Source organism: Microtus ochrogaster, chromosome 10 (genome assembly GCF_000317375.1).
Source record: "Microtus ochrogaster isolate Prairie Vole_2 chromosome 10, MicOch1.0, whole genome shotgun sequence".
NCBI lineage: Eukaryota > Metazoa > Chordata > Mammalia > Rodentia > Cricetidae > Microtus > Microtus ochrogaster.
This window is the reverse complement of record NC_022016.1, coordinates 66682444-66698119: the sequence shown is the minus strand read 5'-3', so window position 1 is coordinate 66698119 and position 15676 is coordinate 66682444. Positions and strand designations below refer to the sequence as shown.

Below are 15676 nucleotides of genomic sequence, written 5' to 3'. Positions count from 1 at the left end.
TGAAGTAAAAGTTAAAACTACCTGAAACCTGCTTAGGAATTGTGACTACCGAGCCAGTGAGATGGCTCAACAGGTAAAGTGTGTGCCGTGCAAGCCGACAGCCGTAGTTAAGCCCCAGCACCCATGGAAAGGTGAAAGGAGAAACTGACACCATAAAGTTGTCCCCTGACTTCTACACAGCACCATGCCACATGTGCGGCCTCTATTTCAGTACACACAATCATAATGCTTACATTTTGTCGAAAGTGGTGCTGTGTGTGCTCTCATGTTCGTTATCAGTTGGAAACACTAGTAAGGAGTTATGTCAAAGGGTTTTACTCTTAAGTGAACTGATGAAAATGCTTTCTTTTCCTACAATATTTACTTTATACTGTTTTGAAATTTGTGTATTTTATTTTATTTAAACTGAGTATTTTATAGGAATACAAAAAATATAGCTGGCAGAGTTATGTAATTAAAAAGATTGATTGAGTGCCATTACTTTCTGTTTGTTTCAAAGACATGACTAATCTCTGTGACCTCGTTGCTGCTTCTTCATCTCTTCTTTTCAAATAGACTGTTTGGATTGCATAAGAAAGTCATCAATATGGTGCACAACTTACTTTCCAGTCATGACTCTGACCCACGGTACTCTGACCCTCAGATAAAGGCTCGGGTGGCTATGTTGTACCTTCCTCTCATTGGTATCATCATGGAAACTGTACCTCAGCTGTACGATTTTACAGGTACTTAGTATAATTAAAGCAGTTTTCAAAGCTTGTCTAAAAGTTGTGGAAAATGCTTTTTAAGATTAAAAAAATATAGCCGGGCGGTGGTGGCACACGCCTTTAATCCCAGCACTTGGGAGGCAGAGGCAGGCGGATCTCTGTGAGTTCGAGGCCAGCCTGGTCTAGAAGAGGTAGTTCCAGGACAGGAACCAAAAGCTACAGAGAAACCCTGTCTCGAAAATAAAAAAAAATATAAAAAAAAAAAGATTAAAAAAATATAAAGAAGTTAGAGGCTCAGTGATTAGCAGCACTGACTGTTCCTGCAGAGGACTCCAGTTTGATTCCCAGTACTCACATGGTACTATTGCTACAAGACCAATAAATTCTAGGTGATCTAATATCCTCTTCTGATCTCTTTGGGCACCAGGCACATGCAAGGTGCACATACACACATGCAGACAAAACTCTCAGACATATAAAAAATAAAATGAAATAATTTAAAAATTAAATTAAATGCACCCCCCCATAAAAATACTCTGTAAATAACTATGTTTAACTTTTTTGTTTGAAACTTTTACGTTTCATTTGAACAAACAGATTCATTTTGAGATCCCTGAGATGATCTTAGTGTAAATTACCATGAGTTTATAGCAGTTCATACCTGCCTTCTAGAAAATATGCCTTTATTGTATGTATGTGTATTGTGCATGTTAAGAGAGAATAGTACTTGACTTCTGTCCCCAGCTTTATTCATAGAGATGAGTAATGGAAATTAATATTTACCTGCATATAAAGAATTATGTTTATTCCAGGTTAGTATGTTGAGACCATGCTGCTCACTAAAAGCTAGAACCTGTAGTGTTTCCTTCCCTTACTTTGACTGTTTGGAAGGTACTTAAATACGCAGTTTAGATTGTACAGTATTTAAGCTAGCAACCAACCTGGTAAAGTACTTCAATTTTAATGAAGTAAAAACATTTCCTGGGTTCCTGATATTATCAGGAAATAACTCTCTGTCTGTGAGAGATTGGCATTGTGACCTCCCAGGGTTAGGGTCACTGAAGTGCTTCTGTTCTGAAGGCAGGGATGTTTATGCTGTTAGATCTCTCTTTGTAACTAGTCAGTTTAGGTTTCCACTAAAAAGTACTGAAATAGAAAAAGTTGATATTTAAAAACTTAAAAAGAAATTAATTTTGATGATAACAATGATAGTGAAGAAATTAATCTTGATAAAAACTGATAGTCTTGAAAACATGGATTTAAGTTTAAAATGCAAAAAAATTCACATTTTAAAAAACTCAGACAAGCTACATAGTCTAGAAATGTCGTCAAAAAAATCAAGAAAAGGTCAGATATGTAATAAATGATAAAATATAGATAATAGTTAAAAACTATTTTATACCACAATATGTTTAAATCTATTTTGAAAAGTTAAAGTTCATTTTATAAATAGAGTCTGTTTTTACATGGTGGCCCTCACAGTTAAGAGACATGCAATTAGATATAAAATGCAGCATTAAACAGAGCATGGATTAGTTCTGGCTCACCCTGTAGTACTGTAATACCATGTAGCTGTCTGTTCCATGACTGTCAGTGAGCTGAAGTGTCGAGAGCACATGTAAAGTGCTATGGCACTAACGGTCTCTGAAAGCAGAACACAGTCTCCTGCTGTCAGTGAGGCTGCTGGTTAATGCAGTGTATTAGGGGTTGAGTTTGGGGAGAGTAAACATTACACATGGATCTTTGGCTTTGGGTGTTCTAACCTGTGAGGAGTTCATGTGTAGTAACTATCAGCTGACCTAAAGTTTTCTTCCTTTTTTTCCTTTCAGAAACACACAATCAACGAGGAAGACCAATTTGTATAGCCCCTGATGATTATGATAGTGAGAGCGGGAGCATGATAAGCCAGACAGTTGCCATGGCAATCGCAGGAACGTCAGTCCCTCAGCTAACAAGGCCTGGCAGTTTCCTTCTCACTTCAACGGTAAAATGAACCACTTACATAAGTTTGGTGTTCTGTTCTCTGCTGGCAGTTCTGCCACAATAAAGCCAGTGTCTACTGCCAGTCATTAAACTTCAGACGTTAGGGTTCTTTATGGCTGGCCTTCCCATGTGTTATCTAAATCAAATGGTTTCTTTAGAGTAGTTTGTTTTTAAGAAAATTCTATTTTATAGTAGTATTTATTTGTTCATATGATATCATATGTCTGAAGCTTATAAGGTAGCTCAAACTTTCTCAAACTTGGAGCCCTTCTACCCGAGTCTCCCAAGTCCTGGAGCTATAGGTGTGTGTCAACAAGAGCGAAATGGTCACTGGTCAGTGGGACTCATGCTGCTCTCTGTTTTCAGAGCGGCAGGCAACATACCACCTTCTCAGCAGAATCAAGCCGCAGCCTTTTGATCTGCCTGCTGTGGGTTCTCAAGAATGCAGATGAAACTGTTCTGCAGAAGTGGTTTACAGACCTCTCCGTCCTACAGCTGAACCGGCTGCTGGATCTGCTTTATCTATGTGTTTCTTGTTTTGAGTACAAAGTAAGTAGCTATTAGCCCATTGAAACTTACAAGGAAGTAAAATAATGTGGAAAGGAAGAAGGAAATGTTCTCAATGCCTCTTCTGTTGTTAAATTTTAGGGGAAAAAGGTGTTTGAAAGGATGAATAGTTTGACCTTTAAGAAATCAAAAGATATGAGAGCCAAGCTTGAAGAAGCCATTCTGGGAAGCATCGGTGCCAGGCAGGAAATGGTGCGGCGGAGCCGAGGACAGCTTGGTAGGTGCAGCTTCTCTTGATGAGAGATGTGTCAGTTCCAAGGATTGTGTTCTGTAGTCATTGCTGCTGCAAGTCCACAGTGACTTTCTAGAATCACTTTGAACATAACTGAATCAACATGATAATTGCTTTTCTGAAGATAGATGCTGTTTGAAATTCTAATTAAAATGAGAAGTGGGTCCTAGTTAGCTATGGGTGGTCTCAGCTTTGCCCCTGTCCTTGTGTGTGGCATTCCTTCCCACTCCTTCTTAAAATAGACACTTTCGTTTAGATTCAGGGCAGAACTGAACACAAAGGACAGGCGTGTATGTGTATCCTCTGTGTAGATAGTGTGGCTTCCTTGTTATCACTGTCTTTGAGAGTAGCGCACTTCTTACAGAGGTCATTCTATGTAACATGCCCCTTTATTGCTAAATCTTTCATTTTGCAGTATAAATTAGTATATTGTGTATATTAATTTAAAAAAAATGTTGCCCACAGACTCACATGTGAAGTAGAAAAAAATAGTTTATTCCATGTTGAGGTCTGTTTCTATTGCTAGGTTGGCTTCCACTAACCGTATCACCATGGCCATGATACTTAATCTCCCAACTTCCTTTTCCTCAGTTCTTTGTAATTGTTTTCAGTATTTCGAAGATAGGGTAACTACCAGCTTTTATCATCGTTGTGATGATAATATGTGTGCAAGCATTTGTAAATGCTAAAATGACATAAATACTAATATTGATAAGAGTTCTGTAGTGTCAGAAACGGCTTAGTCATCTGTGTAAAGAATACGTACTAAATGTCTAATATGTATTTATTGAGTTAAATATGAATCTGTAAATGGATTTTGTTTTTCCTTTATATAATTATTTATTTTGAGATAGGGTCTGGTCTGCTGGTCTATACCCGAGTGACTGAACCTGGCTATGTAGAACAGTCTGACCTTAAACTGTTGGTGATCCCCCTGTCTCACTTTTGAGTATTGAGATTACAGGTGTGCCCCCACATCTGGCTTGTGAACTATAATTCTTTAATTGTTAGTTAGATTTTTTTTCTTTACTTTTTTGGGGGGGAGGGGGTTAAAAGACAGGATTTCTCTGTATAGTCCTGGCTGTCCTAGAACTCTCTCTGTAGGCTAGACTGTCCTCAAACTCAGAGATCCACCTACCTCTGGCTCCTGAGTGCAGGGATTAAAGTTGTTTCACCAACCAACACCAGCACAATTAGAATTTTCTGACATTTCACTCTCAGAAATCATTGATACAGGTAGATTTTATATACTGTATGTGTTTAGAATTTAATGGTGAGTAGGACACAATCAGTCTGGGAAGGAAATAATGGAGCTCAAGCTAGACAGTCCTATCGTGGAGTAAGAAGTCCTTTAGGAAATAATGGAGCTCAGCCAGACAGTCCTATCGTGGAGTAAGAAGTCCTTTAGGTAGGGTTTTCTTCAGGACTGCTGACTCCCCAATAGTCAACATGGAGACTTGCTATTAACTGTAAATGCTTGGCTGATAGCTTAGACTTATTACTAACTAACTCTTATAATTTGAATTAATCTACATTTCTTATCTAGGCTCTACCATGTGGAGCCTTTTTATCACCTTTTTATCTACCTTTTGCATCACAACATATTCATCTCCTGCTTGCACCGTGGATGGGGACTCTGCCCTTCTTTAACCCCACACTCTCCTTTTGTCTGCAAATCCCACCTAATTGCTAACTGCCTAGCTCTTGGACATTTACCCCTTTATTAAACCAATGAGAACAATAAGTAATCACAGTGTACAAAAAGATTGTTCCACAGCATTTCCCCCTTTTGTCTAATTAAAAAGGAAGTTTTAAACTATAGCATAGTAAAATTATAATAAAATATATTATACATAATATATTATTAAAAAATAAAAAATATAATAAAAAGTTATTAAGTAAGAATTACAGTTACAGTATCCAGTCCATTTATACTTGGAAAATTTAGAGAAAATACTTTATCTATCTTTGTGAGTCTAAAGTTTTATACCTAATTTACTTTTTATCATAACTAAGGAAAACTGTATGTTTAACTATTTAGTCTTTAACTCTCAAAGACCCAAGAAGGATGTAATATTACCTAAGAATAGAGACATCTGGCTGCAGTTCCTCTGCAGTGTTTAAATCAAGTGTTTAAACTTGATTTAAAGTTCCACTGCAGTGTTGGGGCATCCAGCTTTGGCCTACAGGCCTAATATATCTGACATCTGAGAAAAGGGAATTTTGAAGGTCTGTTGAATCTTATCTTGGCAGTTTGGCAGTTGCTTTCTTTTGCTTCCTGCTGGTCCAGTTTAGACAACATACCATCAGCAATTGAAGCAAGTACCATTTCTTGTCCAAATGACTAGTTTTTGCCATAAAGAAAGCAAGTTCCACATAGAGATGCTTCGATGCCCACCCTCTTCTTTTGAAGTAAATTGGTGCTGCCAAGAGCAGATGTGTTTCACTGTCACGAAACATCTTAAATACCCTATTCTCTAGGTTTTTGAAGTGTTTCAAGACCATCTATCTAAATATATCTGCTTAACCTTGAAAACATACCTAATATGACTATAAGTTTGATTATTATAGATGACTAACTACTAACCTGTATTTCTTAATTATACATTACATTTTTAAATGAACTGCATGTCCCAAACGAGAGTAGAAACATACATATAGTATATCGAAAATAACTTTTAATTTTGTATCAATAAATCAAAATCCATACCAAGATATTTTTAGATTAATAGTTGCTTCTTGATTTAAAGTGGATTCAGAAATCTACACTTTTATATATCTCATCATTTCTGTTTTATATTTCTTCTTTTGTATAGAAAGGTCTTTGAATGTAACTCCTTTGTTTAGACCAATAATAACTCATAACTAATCCCCTTAATTGATGACAAACATCCATATCCCATCTTTTGGGAATGTGAGTGTTGTTTCTCTAGACTGCTTCCTGTTGTCTGGGGGCGCTGGCGTCTTTGGGGAAAACTTAAGACAATCAGGATAATGGTTAAGTCTTAGCTAGAGTAGTTTGTGAGACTGTACTCTATCAGCCAGCAATCTTGAAGCTGTTTTGTATGCAGAGCTCTGAGGAAACTGCAACAGAGGTCTCAGAGATAATGGATTATGGATCACTGGATCATCTTTCTTTCTTTCTTTCTTTCTTTCTTTCTTTCTTTCTTTCTTTCTTTCTTTCTTTCTTTCTTTCTTTCTTTTGTATCTGGTCCCCATTTTAGGAAAATCATAAATTTTCAAAGGTAGAATACATATCTGCATTAATACAAGCCTTGACTGTGTTGTACATAGTTAGCCAAAGAAGGCAGCTGGGATGGTGGTGGTGTACACCTTTAATCCCAGCACTTGGGAGGGAGAGGCAGGGTGTCTCTGTGAGTTCAAGATCTGCTCTACAGAGCAAGTTCTAGAACAGGCTCCAAAATCTACACAGAGAAACCCCTTCTTTTTAAATAAATTAATAAATGAGTGCAACATATTAACATCACAGGACCCAGACTCCTTGAGCATTTCCCATCTCTATGTGACTTATTCTTTTTTTACTCTCTTTTTAAATACTATTATTTTTAAACTATTCTATGAATGTCTATATCCTTTCTCTTTTCTCTCCCAAGACTATGTAGGCTTTTTTTTAAAGATTTATTTATTTATTTAGTATACAGTGTTCTACCTGGATGTATGTCTGCAGGCCAGGAGAGAGCACCAGATCTCATTACAGATGGTTGTGAGCTGTGTGGTTGCTGGGAATTGAACTTGGGACCTCTGGAAGAGCAGTCAGTGGTCTTAATCACTGAGTCATCTCTCCAGCCTGACTATGTACGCTTTTAAATGCACGTATCCCATTTAGAAGTTTTACCCATCTGGATCTGTCTTTACTGTGTATCTGTAACCTTTTCTGTCTGCATTTGCAGAACCTTAAACCCGACAGGCAGCTTAGCTTATAGTGTGTTGGTGGCACTCATGCTGGTGACTCAAGCCCGCAGGCAGTGGCTGAAAGATGTATCTGTGTATCACATCTGGCATGAGAGACTACAGGACTAGGAAACTGTGTTTGGCTGTGGTTTTCAAGCCTTCTTTTAAGTTTTCTTAGGCTTTATGTGCATGTAGGTGCTGGACATTGGTGCCATTTTAGGTGGGTTTTTTTTTTTCAGGAACTCCAGCTCCCCAATAATTGACATGGAGACTTATTACTAATTATAAATCCTTGGCAGATAGTTTAGGTTTGTTAATAAGTAGCTCACATTTTGACCCACATTTCTTACCTAGGCTCTACCACGTGCTGGTAGCTTTTTCAACATGGCACGTTCATCTCCTGTTTTCTCTGTGGTCTCTGGAGACTCTGCACTTCTTCATCCCTGTGCTCTCCTTTTGTTGGCTTCCTGCCCAGCTATTGGCCAATTAGCCCTCTATTAAGCCAATGAGAGCAACAAATATTCACAGTGTACAAGAGGATTGTTCCATAGCAAAGTCCTACCTTAACATAGAGCTTTTAGCATTGATGGATATGAGGAGTGGAAGAACTAGTTTTCTTTAAGGATCCAGTACATTGACCATGCCCCATGGTAGGCTCTACACCCAAGAGTATTTGAGTAACACAGATTGAATTCAGTGGGTTAAAAAGGGCAGAATATGAATATGAAGTGGGGTGGCTAGGAGTTGGGGGTAGTAAATATGATCAAAATACATTTCAAAATAAGGGAAAGGTGATTCAGTGGTTAAATGCTCCTACACTTTTGTAGAGGATCCAAATTCAGGTCTCGACACCCGTGTCACATGGCTTACAACGACCTGTAATTTCAGTTCCTAGGAGATTAATCCTTTGAGAACCTCAGTGAATACTTGCCCTTGAGTACACAGAGACACAAATACATACACATGATTAATAATAATAAATCTATAAGAAAACCCTCCAAATTAAAAAGCTAAGAAAGGTAGGAAAGAAAAACAATAGGAAAGCATAGAGACTTTTTTGTCATTGTATAAAATGATCCCTGTTTCTTAGAATTTTTAAAATTCCTATGTGAACTCTTAATTCTACTTTCATTGTTCTTCCATCCTCTCAAGTCCTCGCGGTCTTATTATTTTCAAATGTGGGGTCTTCATTTCCTAGTTGAAAGCTTGAAATCTGAGTCCATCACATGCTTGTATATTTATTTACCCACCAGTTTCAGTGCTTTTTCCATGCAGAATAAATGTATGTTGCCTATTAAAAGACCACTCATGCCTTCAGACCTAAAGTCCTCGGGGAAGAGGTCCCCCCAACCCGTTCCCATAGAACCAAGAAGTAACTGTAAGCTGTTCTTAGAGCATACAAGTTTGTTCCCAGCATTAATGTCAGGCAACTCACAGCTTCTTGTGCGACCTCGCCTCCTGAAACCTCACCTCCAGAAAATCTAATACCCTCTTCTGCTTTCTGTGGAGTGTTTTCCCTCCCTTCTCTCATACATGTACACACACACACACACTCTCTCTCTCACAGAATCTTTTTCTTAAAAGAATTTAATCTTCTTGTTACAGATTTTTTTAATCTTTTCATATCTGTGTGGTGTATATATACATGTTTGTATATATATGCTTCTGTATAGGTTGTGTGTGTGCATGCATGTGCGTGCCTTTGTGAACCCTAAGGCTGATGTGACAATTCCCTTAGTCATCCCTCCTTATTCTTTAAGGGAAGGTCTCCCAAAGTGCTCCAGTATGACCATCTTGCTCCAAGGGTTCCCTGTCTCTGACTTCCAAAATTGAAATTACAAGCCACATCTCCCTCATATGTGTGTGGGTTCTGGGAATCTGAATTCCTGTTTCCTTGCTTGTACTGCAAACACTGTAATCATAAGTCCATCTTCCCAGGCTTTATTATGTTTTGTTACGGACACAAACTTATTGTGCACTCACTGTATTCCAGATACTTTATTATGAAATGCAGAACGAAACAAACATCACTTTTGTCAAGTAACATGTTCTTACATGAATATATGCTATGGAGTCCTGTGTGTTGGTTCACATCTGTCCCAGCACTTGGGAGGCTGAGGCAGGAGGATTATATTAAATTCATGACCAGCTTTGACTATATAGTGCATTTCAGGCCAGCCTAGCTAAAGTGAGACCCTGTCTCGTTAAAAATTAACAATCAATGTTATGAGCAAAAGCAAAGCAAGTACTGAGGCAACGATATTTTGGAGGATGGGGAAAGGTTTTCTGAAGAGGTGTTAAGTGAGTGCTTACCCAGTGGAAGTTTATGAGCAGACCAATCAGATAAAAGTTTCAGGAGCCATTGTATGAGTCTTTAATCAGGATCCTATGTGGTGAGACCATTCTGACTACCCATGTACATAGGGAGAGCAAGAGAGAATAACTCAACACATCTCAGTACCCTCAAGTAAATTGGGCCATTTTTTTTAGCCTTATAATAGAGCTCATGTTAGGTCCTTTCTTTGCTTACTTAAGAGATTGGGTTTTACCAAGAAACAACCTGTATAAGAAATAGTTCCTCCTTAATTATTGTGAAAACTTTTAACTGAAAATACCACCGTTCATTTCTTCCACTTGTACTGAAAAAAAAAATGATTTTATGGGACTGGAGAGATGGCTTAGCAGTTAAGAGCACTGACTGTTCTTCCAGAGGTCCTGAGTTCAATTCCCAGCAACCACATGGTAGCTCACTACCATCTATAATGAGGTCTGATGCCCTCTTCTGGGCTGTAGGTATGCATGCAGGCAGAACACTGTACATAATAAAGAAATAAATCTTTTTTTTAAAGAAATGATTTTATAAAATTAAAGATATACACTATTTATTATATGTTTTCAAATATATGTACATGTGTTCTACCTGAAATACCATTTTGACTTTGCTTTCACAGAGAGGAGCCCATCTGGAAGTGCCTTTGGGAGCCAAGAAAACCTGCGGTGGAGAAAGGACATGACTCACTGGCGCCAGAACACAGAGAAGCTCGATAAGTAATATGACCTTCTAATCTGTTCTGATGGGCTAGCCATATTTTAAATGCAAAAAGAAAGCGACTTTGCAGAAATTCTTATAAATGTGGCTTTTCCCTTTTGATGACTGTTCCCAGTCCAGGCCAAAATTTTAGATAAAGTATTATCCTCATCCACTCACACTCTGTATGCATACTGCACCAGAACCATAAGGGGAACTTCCATACAAAGTCTCTCCCCCCGTGTACATTTCCTTATATTCACGGCTGCCTTTTATATGCCTTGTAAATTCAACTACTCTACCCTGCTTACACACATGTAAATTTACCATATTGTGGCTTGGGGGACAAGGCCTCCTTGATAGCCAAATGCATGTTGTGGAGATGTGTGTCCATCATGAGGCACGGGGCTTTATATGAACATCCTTTCTAAATTTGAAAGTAACTTAGGCATGCATGCAGTATTCTGAATGAATTCCTCCCCATAGCTGTTTTGTCGGGATTGTACTCATCCCGCCCTGCCTGTCAGAACAATTGTGTTTTATTGGAAGAGGAGAGAGCCCAATGTAGTTTTCCTCCCCATTTATAGAACACAAGTCAATACTGACTGTACATCTGGAGAGCCCCGCTGGGCTACAGGTTCATGTCCACAAGACTGGCTCCTATGGATAGAGGGACCAAGCCACTTGAGACGATTTTGAATACATTCTTAAGGGGAAAAAAAGTCATCACAGGTTTTCATCTAAAATACATTTTCCACTTCATATTAGTTGGTAACTCTCAAATTCATTTTGCTTTACTTTGAATAATGGCATTCAAAGATCCTCACAATTCTAAAGTGGAGCACATCTGAGGCTGCCTGCTATGGGGACGGAACACGAAAAGGCATCGGAAACTTTTGAAATGGAAAATGAGGGGAGAAAATAAAAACCTGTGCAGATCAAAAAAAAGAAAGCGAGTCTTTGTATCTTTTTATTTTGTTAGTCATTTATATCTTAGAAGATAACTATTTATCTTAAGTTTTAGCTTTAAAACTATTTGAGAAATTAAATTTATGTTATAGTAAAATACACTGCATATTTAAAAACTCATTTATAAATAAATACAGCAAAACTATTTTAGCCAACTCATTTTCTGTGGAAAAGACATTTGGCAACTGATTTCAGCATCAAATTGTTTTTCTTTCCCTCTCTAAAGAGTTATAATTGGCAAGAAGTATATTTACGCTATACAATGTGAGTTTTAATGTGTATACAGTTGTGGAATGATTATAATCAGGTTTATTAACATTATTGCCTCATGTTTTGTATCTAATATATGATTCCAGCCTGTCTTGTTTAAGAGTTAAATCACTGGTGGTAGTGCACACATTTAATCCCAGCCCTCAGGAAGCAGAGGCAAGTGGATCTCTGTGAGTTTGAGGCCAGTCTGGTCTACAAAGTGAGTTCCAAGACAGCCAATGCTACAAAGAGATACCCTGTCCTGAAAAACTAAAAATTAAAAAAGAGTTAAATTACCTTTTGAGAATATTTGTATGAATAGCTAAGCAGAAAATAGATAAAATCTTAGAATAATCGAGTGCTTTTATTTACTAAATACATTGAAAATGTTTGGAATTGAAGATAAATACCTTTGAAAGTTGCTTTATAGTAGTATATATTAGCACCACCTAGTGTCTGTGCCAGTGGCTGTAAAAAAATGTTTTTTTGCAAAACAAATGCATATGCCCTTAGTGGCACTGTGTTGTTGGGGACAGATGTATATATTGCTGGACATAGTGGCACTAGGGAGGCAGAGGCGGGTGAATCTCTGAATTCGCCACCAGCCTGGTCTATATAAGTGTTCCAGGCCGGTAGGGCTACACGGTGAGAACCTGTCTGTTGTGGGGAGGAGAGACAGAGTCAAAAAAAGAGGGAGAGAGGTATATGTTACTATACAGTCAACAAGATGTAGGGATCAAAACATTTTAATACATGAATTACTGTCTTTTTCTTCCTTTTTTTATGTTTTTGTTCAAGCAAAGTTAATACTTTCAAGGTTTTTGTTTTAATGAATCTAAGTCATTTTTTACTTCTGGCTTTTTGAAAGATAAGTAAAATTTCTTACAATATTTTGTATTAGGTCAAGAGCAGAGATAGAGCATGAAGCACTGATTGATGGAAACCTGGCTACTGAAGCGAATCTCATCATCTTAGACACATTAGAGATCGTCGTTCAGGTAAGGACAGGGAAGAGGAGTGCAAGCAGGGACTCGGCAGGCAGAGATTAGAATCAGTGTGACCCTTATAAGGATGCTTGGGCATTAATAGTCATAGGTAGTTCTGAGTAGTCAGTGATTCTCTAGTTGTAAATTTTATTTCTTTCCACAGTTTGTAAATGTTTATTTGAAGGTGCTTGTAAAATCTACATCTCTTTGTCCTTTGCTTTTGGACAAAAAAGAAAAAGTCTTTGGCTTGCTCTTGTGTTTCCAGTAACCACTGTGTATTTATATTGGGGTGTCCCACTGGAATACATTTAACATGCAGTGCAGAGCTAGGTTTATTCTGTCTTCTGTATATTAAGCAGTAGTTTAGGGTTTTTATGTGTAATTTCTCTACTTGGTAATTTTACATAAATGCAAACTGCCTTATCAGTAGCTTTCTAGACCTTATTACCCTGTTAGTGACAGGCACCATTTATGGAGTTTTTCAAGCAATGTACTAAGTAAGCACTTCATAACTTTTAACTTACTTGGTTTTTATAAGAAACAGACAATGGAAACTACCATTGTCCCCATCTTATAGATAGCAGTAGTTAGCCATAGAGATAGTTAAGCAGTGTCCCATGGTCACACAGGAAGTAAGTAGAAGAACCAGATGTGAATCTATTACCAGGATGCCCCAGCTGTTTTAGTAAATGTGTCACCGGTTTCTTCCATTCTCTTCCTGTACCATCACTTTGTCATATTCTTAATTCAGTGCTCTTATAATGGCTACTACTTCATGGTGTTCTGTATTTTCTTCTTAGCCTGTTCTTTTCATTTTCTTGAGATTATATTTCTTATGTTTCACTGACTTACCCTGACTGAAAATTTTAAAACATAAAAATTTCAGTATTTCTTGGGGCTGGAGAGATAATTCAGTGGTAAGAGCACTTGATGTGCTGTCATGAAGACTGCAGACCAAATTCCCAGCACCACATGACAACCCTATGTCTAGCACATACCTGTAACCTCAGTTCCAAGGACATGGAGACAAGAGGATCACTGAGGCTTGCTGACTTTCAGCCTAGCCAGGAATATAAGCCCAGGGTTGAGAGGGAATAGTCAGGGAGTGGTAGAAGACACTTAGCACCCTTTTCTGACCTGTGTACACATGTACCTCCACTGTATAAGCAGGCATACAATAGGCACAAATTAATAATAAATGGCTTTTTAAAGTCAGTATTTCTTGATTGCTTAATGACCAAAATGGGAAATTCTTTAGATTTTAAAAGACTTTTGTTGCGTAAATTTTAATTGCACTACATTGGATGCCACATATGGCCAGATGTAGCATAAATGAATAATTGGTCTTAATAATAAAAACCTGGAGTCAGATATTGGGGGTGAAAGCTGAAAGATCAGAGAAGCAGAGCATCCAGCTACTAGTTCTTACCTCTACAAAATCCTCAGACCAAATGGGAGATCCTAATGGCATGAGCTCCTGTCTCCTCTCTACCCAGTCAAATATCTTTCTGTGTCCACCTCCGTAGTGCTAGAAATAAAAGTGTGTGCCACCCCTGCCTGGCCTCTATGGCTAACTAGTGGCTAGCTCCGCACTCTGATTGTCAGGCAAGCTTTACTATTAAAGCACAAACAAAATATCACCACACTTTTTATTTTGGTGCTCTGTTAGTTGGACTAGGTGTAAACTACTAGAAAAAAATAGTATGAACAGAAATAGTATTTCCAAGATCGATTATGTGAGGTGCTTGCTCAGGCTTCACTCCTCACTACACTGCCTTTCATTGACTAGAAGAGACTTGGGTTTCTTAGTGTAGAAACACAACTTCTTTTTAGTTCACGTTTCTTTTGAGCTTAATTCCAAGACTCAGACAAAAGCCAGGCTTCTAGATCTTAAAAGGAAGAAAGAAAGGAAATGATATTTTATATGAAACCAGTGTCATCTGCCATGGGCACTTACTCTAGTTTTTTAGCTCATCTTCTGCATGTGCCTCAAGTCAGATGTCCAAGTTTATTTATAAATTTTCGTAGAACGTACTTCATGTTTTCTTGCCATTATGTCTGTAATCCCCGCTGCAACACCCAACTTAAAAGTCTCCTTTTTTTTTTTTTTCTTCCATCCAAATACTGCTCAGCATCTTCTCTTGAAGTCCTCCTGGCTTTTACCATTTCTCTTTCTTGTAAATGTTTGGATTTTTATACGTATTTTACTTATCTACCCACATTATAGGTGCATGCTTGTTTAATGTGTTTGTGTTTCCATTGCAGACTGTTTCTGTAACAGAATCCAAGGAGAGCATTCTGGGTGGGGTGCTGAAAGTGCTGCTGCAGAGCATGGCCTGCAACCAAAGCGCAGTGTATCTGCAGCACTGCTTTGCCACGCAGAGAGCCCTGGTCTCCAAGGTGCGTGATCTTGTACCTGTGGTCTTATGTGACTTTCCTTTCTTCTTTAACACTGCCTAAGGTCATCTGTCACACTCACTGGTCAATATATTATAAATTAATTTTAAACACTTAATGTGTTTTTAAAAGCTTAATGTGTTTACCCTGATCCTCTGTCTCTGCTTCTGTCTTCAGAACCTGAATTGATCCAAATTATCAGTTTCTTGTCTTAAAATTTTAAAAATCTTAAGGTCTTGTTTTGAGAAGAGCCTGAAATCTGGGTGTTGTGGTGTTGACAATGGAGCCTGGGCCCTCGCACATGTGATGCGAACACCCTTTCACTAAGCTCTGCCCCAACCATGTATCTTCCTTTTCACCTGTTCATTAAGAAGTGAGTGTACTTTTCACACCCTTTGCTGTCTAAAGGTGGCTCCGTGTTCTGCTTCCTCAGAGGTTTATTTGCTGTTTGCCCCTCCCCCCAAAATGTGCATTTGTATTTATTTATTTATTTATTTATGTTGAGCTCTTATATGTTCATGCTGTGTTCACAGTACCGCACTGAGGCCTCACAACAATCTAGATAATATTATTAGGCCTACTTCACGGAGAAAGGAAACCTTCCCAGGGTCACACTGCCACCTAACAAGGGACATCCCCAGTATTT

General features: G+C 38.1%; 1 protein-coding gene across 13 annotated transcripts in view; it reads left to right on the top strand.

The window, feature by feature from the left end:
* Window positions 1–15676, top strand: part of Dock7 (dedicator of cytokinesis 7) — a 185261-nt gene that overhangs the window by 137025 nt on the left and 32560 nt on the right. For all 13 annotated transcript variants that reach the window (XR_003377407.1, XM_026782265.1, XM_005353450.3 and 10 more), the window contains 7 exons: window positions 556–725; window positions 2537–2691; window positions 3057–3239; window positions 3339–3474; window positions 10353–10449; window positions 12549–12645; window positions 14899–15033. Coding sequence is in view for 12 of the 13 variants with exons in the window: in XM_026782265.1 (XP_026638066.1) it covers window positions 556–725; window positions 2537–2691; window positions 3057–3239; window positions 3339–3474; window positions 10353–10449; window positions 12549–12645; window positions 14899–15033 (973 nt within the window). In the remaining variant the exon portion in view is untranslated. The remainder of the gene's footprint in view (window positions 1–555; window positions 726–2536; window positions 2692–3056; window positions 3240–3338; window positions 3475–10352; window positions 10450–12548; window positions 12646–14898; window positions 15034–15676) is intronic.